The following is a 16,168-nucleotide window of genomic DNA, read 5'->3' on the forward strand; positions in this document are numbered from 1 at the left end:
AATTATTAAGAGTTACCCACTGGTAGTAACTGTACAAGATGGCTGGGCTACAAGGACAAAAAAAAAAATCAATCACTTATTGCTTATATCTATCAAGAGAAGTAAAAGATATACATGACACATGCAGAACAAAGTGCCAAGATAAGATCATTTCAGGGGATCACTAGGAAGTGGGGGGAAATCAAGAAAGACGTTCTATACAGATAGCAACACTTGGAGAGGAGTTTTGGAATAAGTAGATAAATCCATTAGGGAAAGCCTATGCAAAGGCATAAAGAATTCTGTATTAAAAATATTAAAATAGTTTGGTTAGACTACAGAGTGCATGAAGGAGAGTAATATGTAATAAAATTGTAAAGGTATGAAACAGTTTGTGAAGAGCTTTAAACACCAAACAGAAGAGTTTGTATTTAAGAGGCAAAAGGAAACTCTTGGGGCTTATAGAAGAGGAGAGAGACATGGTCAGACTTGTGCTTTAGGAAAACCATTTTTCCAAAAGTACATTTTTCTGATAGCACCTATGTCTTACATGATAACTACTCCACAGATCATCTTAAGAATATCCAACAGTATGTTCCTGCCCGTTATGTTTCTCTATCTTTTGGACACACAAATTTGAATCTTTGGAGACTGTAGTATTCCAAGATTTACAATCATATAGCATTAGAACAATGAAGTTTTTAAAATGGAAATTTTTGTGTGTGTCAGAGAATAGCTCACCATTGAGTAGTTTCCCAAATGCAACTGAGCCTGCTATTTTCTGTTTGTTTAATTCTAGATATAGTTCACTGACCATTCTCAATGCCTGTACTGGATATATGTATTAATATATTAATTAAGTGGAATGGACAACCAACTAAATTTCCTTGTTTATTCAAAGTTCAATGAAATAATGATCCTCTGCTGAGATCCTGCTAGTACATATAACATTAAGACTCAAAACATTACAGGGACTCTCTGCAATGGCTTAACAATCCAATAGGAAACACCAAATGGATTCTTTAAAAAGTTTCTTAATACATTTCTATTTTTGGAAATTTTTGGAAAAAAGATTGATAATTTTATTATTCACATTTTAATGTTTCTTTGAAAAGAATGTTAATAAACAGGAATGGATTAACATGTCAAGTACATATTAAAGCAATTCTTTAAAATGTTCAAGTGATTATTCATTATAGTTCTGAAAGACCATGGTCATACAACAAAATTTCTAACATTTCAAATAATTCTAAAGAGTCTCAATTCTTAAAAATGGCTACTGGATGTATTTCTTTTGCATGTCAAGAAACCATGGGAAGAGGTTGACACATTTCTGATGTATTTTTCTTTACTACTAAATATTTAACAAAAATTCCAGGTTTATAGAGTTTTGAAAATTGAATCCTAAATTTTTTAAAAAAGATTTCTATAACATGTTAACAAAGCAAAAATGTACACTTACCTATCTCCAAAGTTTCTATAATGTTTAGCTCTAATTAAGACAAATTTAATCCCCCCAAAGTCCTAATGATTTTCCAAAATATTGCTTATAATAATTCCAGTTATATCATTTATGAGATAAATAAAACACATAAATAAAACAAACATCACCCAAACTGTAACAAATATGGTCTATGATTTCAATTAATTTCATTAAGATTTTCTTAATTAATCCCTTTTAATGGCAGTGTGTCTAGATCATTTCTGCATGAAATTCCTGACATCAGGGAAGAGCTTTGGCATTTCTGTACCAATCTACTTTATAGTTTGTTTTTTTTAGAAGAACTGAAACCTTTTACCATTATATTTATTTTAAACTCTTTGAAGAACAGCAACAAAAATCAACACAGACAAATGCAAATTCAGAAAAAATTTAAAAATAGAATGGAAGCCCCTTGAGGGAAAGGTCTATTTTTTGTTTCTGTCTTTGTATCCTCAGGACTGAGTACAGGGTCTTTGTACATATTAGATGCTTTATTTATTTATTTTTTCTCCATAACAAGATTTTTTATTTTTTTTTTTTTTTAAATTTTAATATCTTTTTATTGATAGAACGCATGCCAGGGTAATTTTTTACAGCATTATCCCTTGCATTCATTTCTGTTCCGATTTTTCCCCTCCCTCCCTCCACCCCTTCCCCCAGATGGCAAGCAGTCCTTTACATGTTGAATAGGTTACAGTATATCCTGGATACAATATATTTGTGCAGAACCGGACAGTTTTCTTGTTGTACAGGGAGAATTGAATTCAGAAGGTATAAATAAGCCGAGAAGAAAAACAAAAATGCAAGCAGTTTATATTCATTTCCCAGTGTTCTTTCTCTGGGTGTAGCTGCTTCTGTCCATCTTTGATCAATTAAGGCTCTCTTTATTGAAGAGATCCACTTCCATCAGAATACATCCTCAAACAGTATCATTGTTGAGGTATATAATGATCTCCTGGTTCTGCTCATTTCACTAAGCTAGATGCTTTATATTTTTTAATGAATTTATAACCTAACAAGCTAAACAACATTCTCAAAATCTTAGAACCAATATAAGGATCAGGATCTGTACTTATTTATGAACCATTAATATGACTGTGCTATATAATAACCAAAAGTCTTTTATCAAATAGCTAGATCATTTCCTAGATGAAAATAAGGGGGGGAAAAAAGGAGTGATTTCCCAAAAATCATTTAAATTAGATAGGAAAATCAATGCCTTTCTTGTAGTGGTTTTAAGTTCTTTTCATGATAATTAATATAACATAAATATTTAATAAATTTTAAATGGAAAAATAAATTTGCCTTCTGGATTCTCAGATAAATAACAGTCTTGTTAATAGTTCAGGTACATATTTTAAAAGTTGTCTTAGATCTAATTTTGTTGGTATAAAAGCGAACAAAAACAGATAGAATAAATTTATATGAATAATTCTGATGAAAACATAAAACAATGTGTATTACTATTTTTTTAAATATCAACAAATTCAACCAAAATACATTATACTTAAAAATAGTACCTAGGATCTGGAACAAGCATATTGTGCTTCCCTATTGGTTTAAAAATTTTATATTTAGACTACAAAAATTATTCATCATTACATAAATATCAAATAAAAAATATTGAAATCTCCTTTTTATCTTTACCTTTAGAGAAAAACTCTTCTCATTTCACTCTAAAAAGTAGTAAGATCTATTAATCAGCAAATATTTTATTGCAATAAATGCTTAATGATTAGTAATCAAAACTCCAGAAATTATTCTAAATCCACTTTCAAAAAACCTAATTACAACTCATATAATAGAACTATTCTAGTACATTCACAAATGTACCATGAACTTTCCTAAAAGATAAAAACAAATTTCTCTTGTCAAAATAGCTCATCAAACCATATTATATAATGTGGTTGCCTAGCATGTATTCTACCAAATCTATCAATCAGCATTCATGTTAAAGTTGCAAAGATTTAACAAGCTATCAGAATAAATTAGTGTGCTTCTGCTGCTATGCAAAGGAACTGATTAGAGAATGATAACACAATCAACCCCAATAAACACCAATTTTTCTTTATACTTAATTAATCTAATAATAAATGAAGTCACCCTATAAAAGAGAAATGTAGTAAAAGTAATTTTTTAAAAAATCAGTAGTCTGTATTTAAAAGATTGTAAAAAATCCCTGCTTGAATTACTCACCCCATTTCCTGTTTTACCAGCAACCATGCAGCATGCTGTAGGCAGTTTAGTCACACCCAGAAAGAAAAGGAAAAGGGGGAAAAATGTTCAGTGAAATTAAATTTCAACATTATCACTGAATACCTAACTTTCCAATAAAACTGTTTTTAGAAGAGTTAGTATTTAAAAATTTAGTAGTGACTTTACAGTAAATACTAGAAAGGCATTCAAACATCACTTAGTTCATAGTGAACCCCAAATTGAACAGGGGGTATCCCTTCCACTCCTACAGATTTTCCATTAATGTTGCATAAGAACCAATGAAATCACATGATTATTTTAAATATATTTTCCCAATTTACTATGGGAGTCCCAAACTTAGTCTGACCCCAAATCACAAGTAAATAAATAGCAATTCTCTTTTTCTACAAGGCAAACATTTATTTGGAAACACAAATTTTTAAAAGTTAGATTTTTAAAAGAAATACTGAAAAACTGAGAAATTTTATCCACTTCTGTGAAATGTCTATTTTAAACTTCAATCAAAAGACTCTAAATATGCATTTGATATATGTATATATTTCCTATACATACAAACCATATTACCAGGTTCATCACTATACTGACAAGCAAATAATGAATTTTTTTGGCCACAGAAACTCCTATAGACTATCTACTCACAATAGAGCAAGATTACATTCTATGACTACACATACACATGTAGGTATAAAAGTGAAGTGAAACACATTTAACTCAAATATATATATGCATACATATACATATATACATATAACTCAAATATATATATACAACTTGAAAAATTGTATGATAGCAACTAGTTACAGATTAAAAACACTGGCCAAACACTGAATAGTTTTATTATCCTCTATTTCATTTGCTTCTTGCTCCATAAATCACTTGGATTTATAATAATGTAAATACTTTTTACATACCTTTTATTATTTAACACAATAACAATATAAGGCAAGTATGACAGTTATTACTCCCATTTTACAGATGAGAGCAAAGGGAGGTTAAATAATTTGCTCATGGTCACATAGTTAGCAAGTATATGAGACAGAGTTAGAACCTGTCTTTGTGGCTCCAAGATTTGCCCTTTGTCTACTACTCCATATTATTCTTGGTACCTGCCTTACAGCCTCTGAGTACTTTAAGTGAAAGGTATTCTATTTAATCACCGATTAAAGGGGACATCTGTGACTAGGGAAGGCAAGGTGGTGACAAGGAAAACATTTAAGATCTGGAATTGCAAGACCTAGGCTCTACTGAAAAGTCATTTTGCTTCCTTGGGGTCTCAGTTTAATCACATAAGAGAATAGATCTGAACAAACGCTGAATTCTCCCTCCACATGAAATCTGTGACCTTATCAAGTGTTGTCTAGGATACATTTAAGTTCTAGAACATGGGGCAAATAATTGCTTGTTATCCCCAGGCAACTTTAAATTCTAAGTTAGAGATGAACTGTTGAGCTACATCAATACAGAAAGTTTCAATGTTGAAATTTCCCTACATTGATGAAATCACAAATCTAGACCAAAAACAAAAACCACCCACAAAATCCAACACATAAGCATAACTCATGATAACATTGTAGATCCAATATGTACTCTATGTATCTCTGGCCAGTTCTTTAAGATGTAAAACTTATTTTGGCCTAAAAGTCTGATGGATGAATGCATAAATTGAAATTAATTCCTAGAACTTTCTCACAATGTTATCTAATCTTGAGGGTTCCCATGAGATAACTCTCAACACCAAGTACTCAGCTGTATTGCCCAAACCCTACCAAAGTCAATAAAGCTTAGAAGAGGAGAGCAACTATCAGCCATATTTTAGTTGACACTTACAAGTATGTTTAAAGTTCAGAACAACCTGGCCCAAGCTGCACCAAGTTCCCTGAGAAACAGCACTCAGTACCTGAAAAAAGCAACTGTAGAATTGCAAATACAAATCAGCACCAAACAAGGCCAAAACATTTCCTGACTCAGTTCAGGAAGATGACTAGAAGAACAAGGCAACAAAAAAGACACCGATGATAATGTTGTGCCAAAGTTCCCTTTTTAATGTCGTGACCCAGTTTCTCCAATTGTCCTATTTAGTTATTCTGCCTTAGTTTATAACCTTTCCCTCTTAATGTTTGAGATAAAGGTTTTATAGACATTCCTTCTTAATGTTTGACAAGATAAAGGTTTATCCATTTTAGATGTCATTAGAATATCAATAATCTCCCCTACCATTAGGTTATCCCCATCTAGGTGCCTCCCCCACTATGTCATTGTTCTTGTTATTCTATAAAAAGCTTGCTGTCCTGATATTCAGGGCTAGACTCTTTGAGATGATAGTCTCGTCTAGCCCTGGGATCAACCATGGATCTATTGGTCCCAGTATTTCTCTCCATTTAATAAACTATTGAATTGGTCTCTAATCTCTTATCTTGCTCAGTTTCTTCAGCATTACATTTTGGAGCTCCCCAGCGAGATAATTAGAAAATAAACAGGATTAGAGATGAGACTTTTGGGTCTCTGCCTTGGGCAGGGTGGCTGCAGATCTGAATTCTTGGCCTGGAGAGGTCGGGCCCTCTTGGATTTTTTTCCAGAGCTTCCAGGAGAGCAGTTTCCAGCCACAACAGCCTGATGGTAGACACCCCCATTTCGGCCACAGGAGAGTAAGTCTATCTGGGTACCTTTTGGGGTAACATCTGGTTATGTCTTAAGACTTGTTTTGTTTGGTATGCTAGCATCTGGATTCTGGATTCCCAGAATTTAGATTCTGGGAGGAGGGTCTTCTGGATGCAGGGGACCCTACCTGGGTATTCTTGATGAGTGTCTAACTGGACGCAGTTGTCACTATTGGGGTGTCCTTGAGAAATCTGGAACTCTGGACAAGGTAAAAGACTTTTTTCCTTTCCTTATCTTGTGGTGGACACTGCAGTCATCAAGTGGATTGCAGTCATCATTGGAGCTCTTGGGGGCTCTTGGGAGCTCTGGCACAATTCTTTAAGAATTGCTGCAGATTGATAAAAGACTTTCTTTTGTCTAGCTCAGTCTTTAAGAGATATGAGGGAGGCTACAAAGATTTGGAAAACTAAGTTTTTACCTGTCCACAATCTAGACACTCCGCTGCCTCTAAAATCTTTCCTGGAGCAGATGCTTTGCTTGAGGAAACTCTCTTTGTCCAAATCCTTTTCCAGAGACAAAGGTCCTTCCTTTGCATCTCAATGCATTTCTACAAAAGGTCCTCCCCCCCACTCTCGCTCTGGCCTTTCCTCCCACTTCTTCCATCGAGTGGGGAGTGTATACATTTGAAAATGGGACTCGGTCTCCCTGATTTGGTCATCCTGTGTTAGAGCAATGCCCCTCCCGTCACAGACTTTTAACTGTAGATGCCTCAGAATTACACTTTTGCATGCTCATGGGGCTGTCTACAGAGACTGCAGATTTTAAGCCATTTGGCTTAATTTTAATGTTAGTGTCCTACTGAATGTTATAATTGTGCAGTCTAAGTATGATCAGTGTTCTGTATGTCTTGTAAGTTATTAGACAGTCTAGTTGTGCTCTGTGTTCTGTGTGATTTTTGTCTGTGTTAAATTGTTTGTAATTTGTCTGTTTTGTTAATTTAAGAGCTCTGTTAAATTTAAGAACAATGATCAAATTTGGGAATTGGTTATTTCAATACTGAACTCCAGCTGGAGAAAACATTTGATTAGGAATTTAAAGATGATTCTAAATTTGGGAAATGAATTGCTTTTCTTAAAGTATAAGATCTTAAAGGAACAATAGCTTGTTATAGAAGTTCTGTTAACTTGCCTGAAAGAGGTCATATGTCTCTAATTAGGTAAAGTATATAACAAAAGGGATCTGACTTTTTTGAAAGCGTCAACTCTGGCCAAGTTGGGGCTTAGGAGGAGAGTCCATACTTCAGCTACTGGAGCATTTGGTTAGCCTGGAGTGAACTTTAGTTCGATTTCCCTCCCTGCCTTGTCTCTTTGGAAGTGGAGTGGGGGGAAGGGTAGTCACATGGAATGCTATCCTCCCCTCTCCCTCTAAACTGTTCCAGACATTTTTTTTAATCAAGTTGTAGCTACCTGGTTCTTGGCTAAAAGCAGCAAGGTTATGTTAAATATCTGTTTAGGATTTGTTACTAGAAGTAAAATTTCTTGGGTTTGTAGTTAATGTCATTGCATTTTTTCTTCCTGTAACTGATTTCTATAATCAGAGCAATGGTCAATAAGAAATTGTTAATTCAATTATGTCATACACCTTGCTGTTTCCAATCTGGTTATCTGTAATCATTATATCCTAAATACTTGAGCAAATAAGTATTTAGTCTGGTCATCTATTAGTTACTAGATATTGTGTCTAGTTTTTTCAAGTTTTTTTAAGGTTTATAACTAATGAGAGGCCACATCTTGTAGCAGTCCTTGTGGACCAGTCTTTCTATCTCAGATTGTTCGAACTTTTCTTTGTTAGATTTGTTTTTATTTCTAGATTTGGTCAAATTACAGATATATTGACTTGCTTCTGGGACCTAGATCAAGCTTTGATTGTCAGCACGCCACACTACATACACCCATCCCTGTCCCGGCCTGAGCATCTTCACCCATTTTCAGCAAGAAGCAGCTATTGAGAATCATGGTCCCTTATATCCCAAAGAAATACTAAAGAAGGGAAAGGGACCCGTATGTGCCAAAATGTTTGTGGCAGCCCTGTTTGCAGTGGCTAGAAACTGGAAATTGAATGGATGCCCAACAATTGGAAAATGTTGGGTAAATTGTGGTATATGAATATTATGGAATATTATTGTTCTGTAAGAAATGACCAGCAGGATGAATACAAAGAGGCTTGGAGAGACTTCCATGAACTGATGCTAAGTGAAATGAACAGAACCAGGAGATCATTATACACTTCAACAACGATACTGTATGAGGATGTATCCTGATGGAAGTGGATTTCTTTGACAAAGAGACCTAACTCCGTTTCAATTGATAAATGATGGACAGAAGCAGCTACACTCAAAGAAAGAACACTGGGAAATGAATGTAAACTATTTACATTTTTGTTTTTCTAACCAGGTTATTTTTACCTTCTGAATCCAATTCTCCCTGTGCAACAAGAGAACTGTTCAGTTCTGCAAACATATATTGTATCTAGGATATACTGTAACATATTTAACATATATAGGACTGCTTGCCATCTAGGGGAGGGGGTGGAGGGAGGGAGGGGAAAAATCGGAACAGAAATGAGTGCAAGGGATAATGTTGTAAAAAAAAAAAATTACCCTGACATGTGTTCTGTCAATAAAAAGTTATTATAAAATTAAATTAAATTTTAAAAAAAGAGAGAGAACCATGGCCCCTTTTTCCTGCTATAATTTGGACTGATATGGGGGAGTGGGAAAGTGATTGACTTGTTAGAATTTTAACTGTATTACTGTGTGTTTAAGACTTGGGATGGAAATTGTTAAACTTGTGTAACTACTGCTGTTATGTTTGAGGGACTTTTAGTCTGTTATATATATGCATATGTATATGATTTATATGTAGGATTGTCAATTGATAATTCCTTTCCAAAAGAAAAAAAGGGAGGAAGAAATAGGAAATTGGGGAAACTGGTGTATTTTCTTAGGCACTTCTACCCTACTCCCTATCTTACTAGTTCAGATTTAATTGGAAGTCCTTTATTCCTTACTTAAATTTACTGGATTATGATTTGCTGGTTGTGCTTTATTTTGATATCCCTTATTCTGTTGGAATTGCCCTGGTAGATTCAGTTTTGGGGATTATTTTTTAGAATCAACCAGAAATTGGATACCTATCTTGGAACTGGCAGTCTCTCTGATGTTTCTCCTCTCCTGTTACCCCAGATCCTTAATTAGTATTTCAGCATACTTAAAAGGATCTTGTAGTTGATATCACGCCTCTAAAAGTTTGGGGTTTGCCTGCCTTGGTCTAACTGTGCATAATCTCCTCAGAAATCTGATCTTTTCTGCAGCCCTGTCTGTTCCTCTGGGTGGGACAGGTGGAGCTACTCCAAGCCTCACCCTTCTCCCCTGGAGCGGGTTGCCCCTATGACTGGGCAGCACAACTGCCTTGAGCCCTGCTGCTCTGTAAGCAAGGCCGAGTCATGCACAAATGACCACAGCTGTCTATATGCTCCCCAACTGCAGAGGATCTGACAATTGATTGTCAGAAATAATTGAAATAAGAAACTTTGTGTATTGCTGATTAACTCTGGGATTATCAGGGAGAGACTTGACCTTGCCATAAGTCCTTGCATTGTTCTAGCTTTATTTTGATTTTTATTGGTCTATTTACTTCACATAGGGTTGTTCAAAATTATGGTGCTAATACCTCCTAGAGGAAGATAATTCAAAGATTTGAATAGTTACAAGAGAAAAAGTGGGGAATGTTGTGCCAAAGTTCTCTTTTTAATGTCGTGACCCAGTTTCTCCAATTGTCCTATTTAGTATTATAATCTTTCCCTCTTAATGTTTGAGATAAAGGTTTTATAGACATTCTTTCTTAATGTTTGACAAGATAAAGGTTTATCCATTTTAGATGTCATTAGAATATCAATAATCTCCCCCACCATTAGGTTATCCCCATCTAGGTGTCTTCCCCACTATGTCATTGTTCTTGTTAATTCTATAAAAAGCTTGCTGTCCTGATATTCAGAGCTAGACTCTTTAAGATGATAGTCTCGTCTAGCCCTGGGATCAGCCATGGATCCACTGGTCCCAATATTTCTCTCCATTTAATAAACTATTGAATTGGTCTCTAATCTCTTGTCTTGCTCAGTTTCTTCGGCATTACAATAAGAACCATTAAGAAGCCAAAGACATCTAAGACAAAAAAAAAAAAAAAGAAGAAGAAGAAGAAAAGAAGAACTACCCAATACCTACAAGCAGAACTTCAAACAAAAATACACCTCACCAACAAGGTTTGCCAAGAATTTCTGGAAGAAATGAAGAGTAAAATAATATCAAAAATGAATAGGTTTTGGTGAAAAGAATTTCAGAGTCCTTGGATCATGAATGTCCAAACATTTACAGATAATGGTAAGTTTTAAATTATCTTTCCAAGTTTTTTCTCAAGAATTCTCTTTCCCCTTCTCCCCCCTATTCTTTTTTCATGTCTGAAGAAATCAGTCTTCTAAATATAAGCTTTTGCCCTAACTCTAGCTTCCTATCACTGTTCTTTTCTATTTCATCACCCATACCTTGTTTTCACTTCTTTCCCTTAGAAATCTTGGCCCTATAGCTAATGGGCTCAATTTAACACTGTCCTCTACCTTTAAATCCCTTACCTCCACTACTGTTATCACTAATCCCTTTCCAAAGTCTTGGATAACATTTTCTCCACTCTTAATGACATTTTGATTAATGTTGACGGAGGTGATCATACAATTATGCCAACAGTGTCCAACATGGACACAAATCTATAGTATCTAATTTCAACTAAACTCATTACTACATCATAAAATTTTGAGTCTTTCCTAATTGATGCTCTTATCACAGTAATATAAAAGTAAAATAGAGATGGGCCACTAATTTATATATAAAAAATTATATAGCCTACACATCATATTTTTAAATGTAATATTACCTATGTTTTACTATATGTTTACTTATTTTGTAAAATTTTTCAATTACACTTTAACCTGGTTTGGACCATAAGCAATCATTTGATACCTCAACTCTCACATTCCCCTCAGCACTTATTCTAAACCTTCTTTTATTAACTTCCCTGTTCAGAAAATCTCACTTTTTATTTTGACCGCAAAGCAAGTCATCCACTCTGAACTCCTTCTCACTAATTCTATACCTCAAATCTCCTCAATATCACCTCTCATTCTCTTCCTTTGTTCCATTTTGGAAAATGTTTTTTTTCATGTCAAGGCTAAACCTCTTCTGCTTTTGCCCTTGCCTAAATTTTTTCCAGTCACCTCTGGAAGCTTGTCCCTTGATTACCTGTCTCTGATCTTTAATTTATCTTTTAACTCATCAAATCTTTCCCTTCTACACATAAACATACTAAGACTCTTCCCATCCTAAAAAAAAAAAAAATCTATACTTAAGGAATCTGCCAAATAGGAAACTTCCCTGATCCAGATGACTTAGAGATGAATTCTATTAAATATTTAAAAAGAAATTCAGAGTTAAGATAAATTGTTCTCAAAGTTGAGGAAGCAAGCATTCTACCAAACTCCTTTTATGAAATACAGTCTTCTGAATAATGACTAGAATTGGAAACCAACTAATTTACATTATTCTTAATGGTTGGTTGTTTTTCATTCTCAAAGAGGACCAAAATAACATCAACATATTGGAGTCAAGTTAGTAGTGTGTTCAGCTGCAGCTGATCAGACCAATACAAACTCAGGAGCTCTACCATGATCAGATACAAATAGCCCCTATGAACATTTGGAGTGGCTTCTCTAACTTTATGCCTCTCACATTTTTTTCTGAGCAACTTCAGTTCTGCTTTGCTCACAGAGCACAGTATCTTCTCTCATGAGGGCACGCCATGCTGGGCAGTTCTGTGCCAGTGTCTCCTAAGTCATACAATCAATTCTGAAGTTCTTAAGAGAGTCCTTGAAAGTGTCCTGGTATCGCTTTTTTTGACCACCATGTGAGCACTTGCCCTGAGTTTTCCACAAAATACTCTTTTTGACAAGTGTATATTTTGCATTCAAACAGTGTGGCCAGCCCAACTGAGTCACGCTCTCTGAAGTAGAGGTGAAATGCTTGGCAGTTTACTTAGAGAAAGGACCTCATGTCTGATGGCTTATCCTGCCCGGTGATTCCAATTCAAATGGAAGCATGGTGCTGGTACACCGTCCAGGTTTCACAGACATACAACAATGAGATCAGCATAATGTCTCTGTAGACCTTCAGTTTGGTAATCAGTCTGATACTTCCCCTCTTCCACAATTTCCTTAGGAGCTTCCCCCAAAACTGATCTAGCTCTGATAATATGTGTGTCCACCTGAACTCTCTATGTACAGTTGAATCTATAACCTGACTTAATTTACCCTATAGAATCTGTTTAACTAGATTTGTTTCCTTAAAGGAAGTAGATTATGATTCTATTTAAATCTATTCAACTTTTTTAGACTAAGAGGATGTTCTATTATCAAATATTATTCTCTGTCTCTGATGTAATTTTACCCATAAAAAAGCCTCCTAATAATCCTACTCTTTGTTCAGGATTATTTTCAACCTCCTAACTTTATGCTTAACAAAATAAAACCGAGATTTTTAACCTATATAAATTCTGTGTCATGATAGACTCATTTCACAGCAGTTAACAACCATTTCTCCTGTAATAATGTAAAAGTCTTTACAAACCTTAAAATGCTCTTTAAGTGGTAGCTATGCTTAAGAAGCTCACATTTTAGTTGGGGAAACAACACATAAAAGAGGTTCCCTAGGCAGATGGCAAGGGCCCATAAGTCTTAGGGTTAATCATCCTAATGGCAATACATTTTTTTTTCTTTAAATGTTAAATATTATAAAAAGCACATATGTAAAACCAAAATCTAGAATCATATGCAATGGAGAAAGACTAGAATCTCCCATGATATATAGTAGCAAAAAACCTCCCAAAAAACCTGTGGATAGCTTGTTTAGCTATCTTCATATTATCACTCCAGTTAGATTGGAAACTTCTTGAGGTCTTTTATCCCTCTTTGTATCCCCAGTACTTAGCACATATACCTATGTCAGAGTTTTGTGGCAATAGGCAAGTAACAAATCAGCAGGCACAAATACATTGGAAGTTGAAGTCATAACCCTGTACACAGGTGGCCCATGTCATAGCATCATCGCCTTCTCACTAGAAGCAGCAATAGGATTTGGCAGCCCCCTGGGTATCTGAGCAGCCTTTTTTAGGATCATATTACTTACCTCCAGGTGTGAGGAAGGGGCTAGAAAAAATGCCCTAAAAATTGTCTGCTTACCCAACCTTGGCCTGATTACCACAGCAGGTGGGGTTCCCATCCTGCGGTCAAAATACTAAAAATATGTACAAAAACCGCTGCAAAGCTGATTCTGCTCACCATCAGTACATGGAATGTGCATACCCTTATAGACAACACAAAATCCAGTAGCCCTGAAAGATGAGCAGCTTTTACTGCAAGAAACTTCAACAGGTACCACTTCCAAATAGTAGCCCTGGATAAAACAAGGTTGGCAAATGAAAGTTTCAACTTTAGATGGAACTGGATACACATTTTTTTGGAGTGGTCACACTGAAGGGGAGTGTCATGAAGCTGGTGTAGGTTTTGCAATCAAAACTAATTTAGCAAACAAGCTTGTATACTTTTCAAAAGGAACAAACAACAGGTTCATGACAATGGAATTGTCACTTACAAGAAAACACTAAGCTACCATCATTCATGCTTATATTCCCACAATGACAAACTCTGATAAGATCAAAGAAAAACTTTTATGAAGAACTGAAGCCCCTTATCACCAATGTGCCAAAAGAGGACAAGCTTATAATTCTGGGTGACTGTAATACTAGAGTAGGCTTAAACTACCAGATATGGCAAGGAATCTTAGGAGGAATGGAGTTGGAAACAGTAACAACCACAGTCATTTACTACTGAAAATTTGTTCATCTCATGACCACATCAATAACAATGCATTTCATTTACCTAAAATGAAATAAAACTTCATGAGTCCACCCTCATAGCAAATATCAGCATTTAATGGATTATGTGATTACAAAGAAAAGAGACAGAATGACAGAATGTGAAAGTGGTGAAGGAAATGTGTGATGTGCAGAGTGCTGAACTGATCATAAGACTTTTCCTCTCCAAGCTGAATCTTCATATTCAACAAAAGTTACAGCCTTAAAGCAAAAAGACTATCAAAAGAATTAATATCACAACAGATAAAAGTGCTTCCCTAAAGGGAACAGCTTGTTGATAAATTAGAGGGCAAGCTGATGTAAAACAGTGGAGCAGAAAAGAACGGGGCAGTTTTCAGAGATTTGGTGTACAGCACTGTATACAGTTGCTCATCTGGGTCAGAACATGTACAAACATCAAGACTGGTTTGACAAAACTGCTGGGGAAATTCAGAAGCTACTAAACGAAAAACGAGAACTCCACAAAAGGTGTAACAGCAGGGTTCTTCATCTATCTCTAAGAAGGTAGCATTCAATTTCATCACAAGTAAAATACAACCAAAACTTAGATACAGAATTCTTGGCTCACTAAGAAGGCAGAAGAAATTCTGTTTTATGCTGATAGTGACAATTCAAAGCACTTTTGTGATTCACTGAAGTCTATTTATGAGCCAAAGACCTATGTTGCATTTCAACTACTCTGTGCTGATAGAGCTACACTGATTAGTGATGAGGACATGATCCAATAGAAGTGTGCTAAACACTTCTACCACAATGTTCTCAACAGATCATCACCAACAAATGCTGAAGTACTGACCTTTAACTCAGGTTGAAACCAATCAGTTCCCAACTGAAATTCCAACTGGATTAGAGTACTCAAGCTAAGATTTACAAGGTGAGGGGAAAGGGGTGGTTTTCTTGCTTATACAAAAAGCTGACATTACAATACCTGACACAAAACAGGTGCTTAAAAATGTATAGAGATTAACTTTACTAAATACCTTCCTATCCCTTGAAGCTATCACTATATTCATCTTCATTTTCATATTCAAAGTTTTTGGGAAAATTCTATACATTTATTGCCTCAGTTCCTCACTTCCCACTCCTTTCCTTAAATTCAATTGTTTTATTTTTAGATCTACATTCTGTCCTTCCTACCTTGCCCTTTCCTTACTTCTGTGGGGGAATAGGAGTTATGGAAGGGAAGGAAGACACAATGAGAAGGCAAGAAAAATAAAACCTATTACAAACATATAGCCAAGCAAAAAATAAAATTCCTACTTGGCCAAGTTTAAAAAAAAAAAAAAAAGCCTCAATCTGTACTCTCAGTCCATCATCTTTCTATCTGTAGGTAGTTAACATATTTCATCTAAGTCCTCTGAAATTGTCGGTACGGCTGGTTGTTGTACTGATGAGAGCTAAATCTCTCAAAGTTGTTTGTCTTCACAAAATTGTTTTTAAATTGTAATCCTGATTCTGTTCACTTTACTCTTCCTCAATTCAAATAATTCTTTCCAGATTTCTCTGAAACCCTTCACATCCCCTTACAGAAAAATAGCCTTCCCCAGTTTATGGGCATCCTACCTCAGTTTCCAATTTTTCATCATCATCACAAAAAGAGCTGCTACAAACAGTTTTGTAAACATTGTGGATCTTTTTCCTATTTCTTTGATATCTTTAGACTATAGACTTAGTAGTGATATAACTAGATTAAGGGATATTTAGTTTAATAACTTTGGGGGTATAATTCCAAATTGTTTTCCAAAATGGTTGGACCAATTCACAGTTCCACTAATAGTGCACTGATGTATCTGTTTTCCCCATAGCTCTTTCAGCATTTGTCATTCTCCTTCTATGTCATCTTTGCTAATCTGAA

General features: G+C 35.1%; 1 protein-coding gene across 1 annotated transcript in view; it reads right to left on the minus strand.

Moving 5' to 3' along the window:
* The window catches only part of PUS10 (pseudouridine synthase 10), an 83,134-nt gene that overhangs the window by 45,297 nt on the left and 21,669 nt on the right, over window positions 1–16,168 (minus strand). Inside the window, exon 4 of the mRNA XM_051975336.1 lies at window positions 3,659–3,693. Coding sequence (XP_051831296.1) covers window positions 3,659–3,693 — 35 coding nt within the window. The remainder of the gene's footprint in view (window positions 1–3,658; window positions 3,694–16,168) is intronic.

The sequence above is a fragment of the Antechinus flavipes genome, chromosome 2 (genome assembly GCF_016432865.1).
Source record: "Antechinus flavipes isolate AdamAnt ecotype Samford, QLD, Australia chromosome 2, AdamAnt_v2, whole genome shotgun sequence".
Lineage (NCBI taxonomy): Eukaryota > Metazoa > Chordata > Mammalia > Dasyuromorphia > Dasyuridae > Antechinus > Antechinus flavipes.